At 47.4% G+C, this 8488-nt stretch overlaps 1 protein-coding gene across 1 annotated transcript in view; it reads left to right on the top strand.

The window, feature by feature from the left end:
• acvrl1 (activin A receptor like type 1) overlaps positions 1 to 5315 on the top strand; it is an 18229-nt gene extending 12914 nt beyond the window's left edge. Inside the window, 9 exon segments of the mRNA XM_052482467.1 lie at positions 504 to 740; positions 1153 to 1349; positions 1515 to 1614; positions 1890 to 2036; positions 2666 to 2941; positions 3275 to 3472; positions 4454 to 4584; positions 5027 to 5072; positions 5075 to 5315. Of these exon segments, the coding sequence (XP_052338427.1) occupies positions 504 to 740; positions 1153 to 1349; positions 1515 to 1614; positions 1890 to 2036; positions 2666 to 2941; positions 3275 to 3472; positions 4454 to 4584; positions 5027 to 5072; positions 5075 to 5172 (1430 nt within the window). The 3' untranslated portion in view covers positions 5173 to 5315.
• Positions 5316 to 8488: the final 3173 nt, after the last annotated feature.

Genomic DNA, 8488 nt, shown 5'->3' with positions numbered 1-8488 from the left:
AGGGAATGTGTATCTGTAGCCGGGGGATAAAACGTCACTGGGCAGCAGGATATATAAAAAAACGTAGATTCATAAATAGTAGATTATGTGGTGAGAGTGTGTGTGCAGGATACGTGTGTGTGTGTAGGTGTGTGCGAGTGTATGTGGCGTCAGACTGTGTGTGAGAGCGATGATGTAAGTGCGTGTGCGTATAGACCCGAGCGTGTGCATGTAGTCAGTGCAGAGGGTCCGTGGATGAGGGTGAGCAGCTGTCGGTTTACCTGTTCAACACTCTTATTGCTTGGCGATACAAGCTATGACTTGACGCTGCGGTAGCGTTTGCCAGACAGTAGTGTACAGAACAGTCCAAGTCGGCTGAAGTCTGTGTGCGTCCGTTTGTGTGTGTGTGTGTGTGTGTGTGTGTGTGTGTGTGTGTGTGTGTGTGTGTGTGTGTGTGTGTGTGTGTGTGTGTGTGTGTGTATACGCACGCAGCTCACACACTCGCCGGTTCCCTCTCCCCCCAGGCCCTGACGGCGTCACCGACCTGCTGTGTACATGTGAGAACAAGAAGGGGACGTGTAGGAACGGCACCTGTAGAGGTGCCTACTGCTTCTACACCAAGGTGCATGGCAGAGAGGAGAAGGGCTGCTTCCACAAGGACCACTACAAGGAGCAGTGTTACACCAGCTTCCAGGGACTGTACGTCCACTGCTGCACCAAGAACCTCTGTAATGTCAACAGCACCGCTCCCCCAGACCCAGGTCAGAACACTGCGGCTCCGGCTGGAACTTCCTCTCAAACAGTCTAGAACCCCTTGTCATATCGGGGCCTTAAGGTTCCATGTTTTTATTTTATTTTTTATCCTTCCCCTCTATAATCAGGTAAGGATTCAGACCTCAGTCATACAGGCTTCTAATGGGAAATCGGTGTATGGTGCCCCCTGGTGGCTGACAGGGGTAATGCCATGATAATAAGATGATAAGATGCTGTGTGTCATATGACCAACGTTCTTTTTTTATAGAAAATAAACGTTTCTGGAGCAACATCGTCTCTATCGTATCTGGTTGGAGGTCCTGACCAGTTTGAACAGCACCGTGGGCAGCTTAAATCGAAGTCTGTCGTTGTACTGCTACTCACTCTTGCCTGTATGCCCGTGTGTCCATTGTCCATTAGTTGAGCCTACGAGGGAGGAGGACAGTGTGATTCTGCTGGTGGCAGTGCCTCTGCTGGTGTTGCTGATCCTGTCCGTGGCTGTGTGTGGCCTGGTGCTGTGGCTGCGCTCCAGACGACAGCACCACAGGCTGGGCTACAGAGAGGACCGTGACGTCTCCATGCTCAAGGTGCCCAGTGGGACAGACCCTACCTACGGGGTAAGAATGGGACTTCGTTTAATCGGCATGCACAGGAGGAAATGATGTCATAGAATCACTAGCAAGATCCCAGGCGCTTTGGCAATAATATGTTTATTTATGTACTACATGAAAACCAGTGGTGGGCGGCTGTGATCCTTGACCTGTGTGACTCTCCCTGTGTAGGAAATCTTCGATGAGTTCTGTACCTCAGGCAGTGGGACTGGCCTGCCGTACCTGGTGCAGAGGACCATGGCTCGGCAGATCTCTCTGGTCGAGTGTGTCGGTGAGGCATCCCCCTCACTTAATTCCCTGCCTCCTTTTCTATCAGCCTCGCTCTCTCTGCCAGTCTCTCATTCGTCCATAGCTGCAGCGCTATACAGACCCCGTGAACTCACTTGCCAGGGTCTCATGGACCTGCTGAAAAAGACAGGGTAGCCTCAAGCGCTACTAGTCTACTAGACACAGTGGCTTGAGGCGAGGCCATACTAATCCACCTCCATGGCTGCTGTTATGTCTGAGAAGTTTCTGCGTCTCTGTCCCCTGTCCTTCTATCCCCAGGTAAGGGCCGGTATGGGGAGGTGTGGAGGGGCACCTGGATGGGAGAGAGTGTTGCCGTGAAGATCTTCTCCTCCAGAGATGAGCAGTCCTGGTTCCGAGAGACCGAGATCTACAACACTGTGCAGCTCAGACACGACAACATCCTGGGTGAGCCGGCGTAACCTGGAACCCGTGTGGTGCAACGAGACAAACACATATACATCGCCATCGCTATGGTTTTGGTCTGGACCAATTGCTTGCACTAAACTGGCGCGTACAGATACCTGTGTCACGTGTCAATGAATGTATTTCTTTCCATGTTGTGGCTGGAGAAATGCACTGCGACAACCCAGTGCGCACGTATCGAGAGTTTAGTGCAGGGACCATCAACTAGATTCACCCGCTTGGGCCGATTTGATATTTTTCTCGAGCGGATGGTCGGGGGGGGGGGGCGGAACATAATTCCAAATCATTTTTAGGCCGCAAGAAGCCCAAACAGACATCATATTTGACTAAGACAATCATTTGAAATCTTGCATCCGTTTGTATGCCATCACATCTCTCTATTACGGGCGGGAATGCAGCGGCTGGATAGGAATACAGATTTCTACCACTAAAATAACTTGGAGACGATTTCCTGTTTTTATAGTCTTTTATGTCCAAACCATGAAAAACAAAGTATAATTAAACAACCCAGCTGGTGAACCCTGGTCTACTGTATCCTTCAATTCCTACCAACGCCAACGCGAGATCTCATCGTTAACATGCTGCGTTGTCGTCTCCCCCCCCACCCCCAGGCTTCATAGCATCTGACATGACTTCTAAGAACTCCAGCACCCAGCTGTGGCTGATCACCCACTTCCATGAGCTGGGAAGTCTCTACGACTTCCTCCAGTACAGCAGCCTGGACCCCGAGGGCTGCCTAAGGATGTGCCTGTCTGTAGCCTGCGGCCTGGTCCACTTCCACACTGAGATACTCAGCTGCCAGGGCAAGCCTGCCATCGCCCACCGAGACCTGAAGAGCCGAAACATCCTGGTCAAGAGGAACGGACAGTGCTGCATCGCCGACCTGGGTGAGAGGAGAAGGTGGGAGGGGAGGAAAGGGCTGGAGGGGAGCAAGACCAGAGCTAGGCTGCTAGGAATGGACCGAGAAAGGAGGGCATTCCATTCTATTCTATGAATTGCTGCTGCCTGTTTATGATACGCCTGGAGAGACCACGTAGACAGCATTCCCTAACTTTTTCCTGTGTTCGTGGGTTGTGTTCAGTGTGGCACGCTGTAGGGAAGAAGGGGGGTGTTCGAAAGATCGGTGTTGTTGTTGTACGAATTCAGGTACGACCTCCCCTGTTTCACTCGGTTGAGAAATGTTTTCTCCCTTACTGAACATGGCCCTGTTGTGTCTCCAGGCCTGGCTGTGATGCATTCTCAGACCAGCGATTACCTGGACGTGGGGAACAACCCCAGGGTGGGTACCAAACGCTACATGGCCCCAGAGGTTCTGGATGAGACCATCCGCATGGACATCTTTGAGTCGTACAAGCAGACAGACATCTGGTCCCTGGGCCTGGTTCTCTGGGAGATCTCTAGACGGACCATGGTCAACGGTAACCACACATGCACACGCACATGATTGAACAAGTAAATACTTTCAAAGTATACCATCTACTGGAGCAAATGGTATTGAGAATACATGTCACACTGTCTTAGTACTACTCTCAGTACTATTGTAGAGTGTAGGAGGGGATGAGCCCATGTCTCTCATCACTACAACGTTGTTCTTTCTGGGAGTCTGTGTGTGTTTCTGTCTCTATCCTCTCTCATGATTAGCCCTCTAGTAATTATAAACACTCTTATCTAGTGTCAGCACTCTCCGGCCTCACATAGTCCAGATACTCTCTCACACGCACACACGCACGCACACACACAACCAGACCTCCCAGAACAATACACTCTCTGTCCAGGGATTCAGTATTTCTCAGTTCTGTTTTTAGTCCAACATATATATAGCCCAACAGTCCTACTCTCAACTTCAGTGTACTGTTTCAGTCCCTGTGCGAAGTGAAATATGTATACAATCCAAATCTAATATAGTCCGAGAGAAGATTCAATCCTAGTCTGAGAGAAGATTCAACCCTAGTCCGAGAGAAGATTCAATCCTAGTCTGAGAGAAGATTCAATCCTAGTCCGAGAGAAGATTCAATCCTAGTCCGAGGGAAGATTCAATCCTAGTCTGAGAGAAGATTCAATCCTAGTCCGAGGGAAGATTCAATCCTAGTCGGAGAGAAGATTCAATCCTAGTCTGAGAGAAGATTCAATCCTAGTCGGAGAGAAGATAAGCGTGACTTATCTTTGATGTCTTCTTCTCCGGTTCTGTTTTCTCCGTCTTCAAATCTTGGAACGTTATTTCAATGTCACCTTAGTGTCACGATGTCTCGTTTCCCCACCAAACACTCCCCACCTCCATCACCATTTGCATAAAATGGTATGTTGGCTGACCTTTGACTTGGAATGAAGACACAGTCATACTGGTGCTGACTGTACAGTATCTGTAACATGTATTCATTGTGTGTGATTGTGTGTTCCAGGGATAGTGGAGGAGTACCGGCCGCCCTTCTTTGACATGGTGCCCTCTGACCCCAGCTTTGAGGAGATGAAGAAGGTGGTGTGTGTAGACCAGCAGAGACCCAGTCTGCACAACAGGCTGCACTCACACCCGGTGAGAAACACTCACACAAGCATTTGTTTGGGGTGACCTGTAAAGCTCTGCAGTTCTTGTCTTATGGTATCTCCCCCCTCTCCCTCTCTCTCTCTCCCTCCCCTCTCCCCCTCTCCCTCCCCCTCTCTCTCTCTCCCTCCTCTCTCTCTCTCTCTCCCTCTATCTCTCTCTCCCTCCTCTCTCTCTCTCTCCCTCTATCTCTCCCTCTCTCTCTCCCTCTCTGTCTCTGTCTCTCTCTCTCTCCCTCCTTCCCCGCCCTCCCTCCCTCTCTCCCTCCCTCTCTCCCTCCCTCTCTCTCTCTCTCTCTCTCTCTCCCTCCCTCTCTCTCTCCCTCTCTCCCCGCTCTCCCTCCCTCCCTCCCTCTCTCTCTCTCTCTCTCTCTCTCTCTCTATATATATATATGTCTCTCTCTATATGTCTCTCTCTATATGTCTGTGTACAGATCCTGGCTTCCATTGCCAAGGTAATGAAGGAGTGTTGGTTCCAGAGCCCCCAGCCCGACTCACAGCTCTCCGTGTCAGAAAGACTCTCTCCAAGCTGGACCAGGACCATGGCTACCCCACAGAGAAACTCAAAATGGACCTGTAGGCCTCGACACCGGACTGCAAGCAGGACGTCTAGACCTCAACATAAGACTACGACCAGCACACCAAAAGTAGGGCTTATAGTCTTATATAGAGACGATCTATATCCTCTCCTACTACTTAAGACTCTGTGTCCCATATATCTAGTGCTTCTTCCTAAAAGGCTGTCGCCTGGATCATGTAATCTGGAATGCAGATCGAAAAATGTCATGTATTTGCTTTGGCCTATTTATCTGCTGAGATCTGGAATGGGAAGCATAGCAACCGACACATTTGGACTTGGATCATTCTATGGACAGAACCATTTGCCGGTAACTGCCTGATTACTCCTGTTGAAAGAGTTCACCGAGTTCCGGTCTTCCATGGAGCATGGACACTGTCTTCCATAGAGCATGGACACTGTCTTCCATAGAGCATGGACACTGTCTTCCATAGAGCATGGACACTGTCTTCCATAGAGCATGGACACTGTCTTCCATAGAACGTGGACACTGTCTTCCATAGAGCGTGGACACTGTCTTCCATAGAGCATGGACACTGTCTTCCATAGAGCGTGGACACTGTCTTCCATGGAGCATGGACATTGTCTTCCATAGAGCATGGACACTGTCTTCCATGGAGCATGGACACTGTCTTCCATGGAGCATGGACATTGTCTTCCATAGAGCATGGACACTGTCTTCCATGGAGCATGGACACTGTCTTCCATAGAGCATGGACACTGTCTTCCATGGAGCATGGACACTGTCTTCCATGGAGCATGGACACTGTCTTCCATGGAGCATGGACACTGTCTTCCATGGAGCATGGACACTGTCTTCCATGGAGCATGGACACTGTCTTCCATAGAGCATGGACACTGTCTTCCATGGAGCATGGACACTGTCTTCCATAGAGCATGGACACTGTCTTCCATAGAGCATGGACACTGTCTTCCATGGAGCATGGACACTGTCTTCCATAGAGCATGGACACTGTCTTCCATAGAGCATGGACACTGTCTTCCATAGAGCATGGACATTGTCCTCTCCTAGGGGCCCACCGGATTGAGAGATCTTCAGAGTTTGGTGGATGTGATGTCCTTGTGGGAATGGGTGTCTCACCGTTGGATCAGTGAAGCCTTATGGACATAGCGTGATCATTTCAAGCGGCTGTTTAATGCCTCGCTGGTTTGTTCATTGTTTTGATGCACTATACAGGATCTATACGTATTGATTTATTTTGCATTTCCTGAAAACCTTTTCAGCTGACCTTATACAGTACCCTTGTAATGCTCCCATTACTACAATGTGTTACTCATGATGATATTGTAAGCACAGAGCTAATAAATCAGTTCTATCTACTCTTAACAATAGGATGTTTCTTTCACCCGATTTACTGTTAAAAGCTGTTTTAAAGTGAAAGTACTTCTATATTTTACGATGTTCATTATATACATGCGTTTGTTTTTAATCTGAAATTATATCTGCAAATACTTTCAGCACAGAATTACCATCATTACCATCACTACCGTTCAACAATATTGAAAAAGGGAAATAAATAAAAACCATCACGTTGTTTACAGGGTGTTTCATTTGTCTTTGGATGCATATTTGTAATCCTACTCAAATTGGTTCAAATGTGTTTCCATGCTGCTCACCTCACTCTGAAATGTCATCTGAATTAGGCTACTAAAAGCTGTTACGCTGGTAGGGAAAAATAACCTGCAGTTTTATAATTGTCCACCAGGGGGTACCAGACACTAAATTGTCCACACCACTGAATGATCCTTTTGGTTCAATGGAGTAATCTTCAGCTATATATTTGTTTTTTAGCGTAGGCCAATACAATCAACAACTATTATCAAAATGTGCATTTTTGCATATTCACTTTGACTTCCATTTTTACTTAAAAAATAAATAAATTCGGATGTTAACTTGAAGTCAGTTGGCATTGCGAATGACAGGTTTTATAAGCAGTCTGTTCTGTGCCAGTGCAGGATGCCACTCCCCGAGGAGCTATCAGCAGATAGTTCAGACCTGTGAATCACAATTCAGGAAAATAATACAGAGGTTTATGATCATATTTCATCTAGACTTATATTTACTCTCATGTAAATACATACCATAACAGCACTTTTTCAGGCAAACGGAAAAATCGAATGGGAATTTTTATGGGACAAACTCCTGCTTATGCACAAACAGATACATTCACACGCAGAGGCCTGCATACACACAGACATATAGTACATGCACACATTCATGCCTCATGCACTCAACCAGTGTGTGTGTGCATACGTGTATCTGTTTGTGTTTAGTTAGAGAGGTATTTCTCTCCCAGCTATTTTCTTTTTTGACAGTTACAAAACTGCCCGAATGTGGTGTTGGTGAGGTGTGAAAGAGACAGGTCTAATTCGGCCACCATGTGTTTTCACTATGCCCTGGAGGCTCTCTATTTGTTTCTACAAAGTGAATCAGTGTCTATTCCTGCCAATCAACATGAGCTTTATAACACTGTGTGTAAGTGTAGACAGAAATGGACAGTCGGTCTGTCCCTTCATCTACAATGTCAGTGCCTCTGTTACTGTATCTGTCTGGCTGGTGTTGACCAAACTCCAGAGAGATAATACTCCCTCCATGCCCCGGTCAGTCTGGCCATGAAGAGCCGGTTATTTTTAACACTAGAAGAGGGTTGTTTAAGTATCAGAGACTGGGGTGGGTCTTCTCTGTCCCTACTCCGTGTATTCCTATCCAGCCGCTGTGGGACAAATTCCTAATCGCTTGGCTGGCTTTGATAGGAGGATTCAACCAGCAGACAAGTGTTGTGTGAGTGCACTGAAGAAATAAGCAGATCAATTGGGACAGCTCAATAATTGATATAAGGGACTACCGGTAAGCAGACACTATTAGACTTCAGGACAGGAGCAGAGAGCATAGTACAAGCAAAGGGCCAGGTGATAACAGCAGAGAGAGATCGAGCTATATATAGCAGTTTGCCAAATGCATCCTGGATGGACCTGACCACGTCATTTAGGAGAGTGAGTGGAGGTATATCTCACTTAGATTAAATCATTTTCCACTGAATACTCTCATAGGTCATTGCCCAAAATTGAAATGTAAACGTAAGTGCCCTGATAGACCTACATTCTATGACAACCAGTGCAGTCAGGTCATTTATCTGCCCGAATTAATACATTGTTAGGCTAATAGAATGTTTTTTTAAAAGCAGTGCCTAAAAATCATTGCAGTTCGAATATGAAACGTCTGCAGCACAAACAACTCATTCAAGTCTAGAGTAGGGTCGGGTCTTCTACCCCAACAAAGGCTCTTGAAACCGGTCTT

Source organism: Oncorhynchus keta, chromosome 27 (assembly GCF_023373465.1).
Source record: "Oncorhynchus keta strain PuntledgeMale-10-30-2019 chromosome 27, Oket_V2, whole genome shotgun sequence".
Lineage (NCBI taxonomy): Eukaryota > Metazoa > Chordata > Actinopteri > Salmoniformes > Salmonidae > Oncorhynchus > Oncorhynchus keta.
The sequence above is the reverse complement of the archived record's forward strand: the minus strand, read 5'-3'. Positions and strand labels throughout refer to the sequence as shown.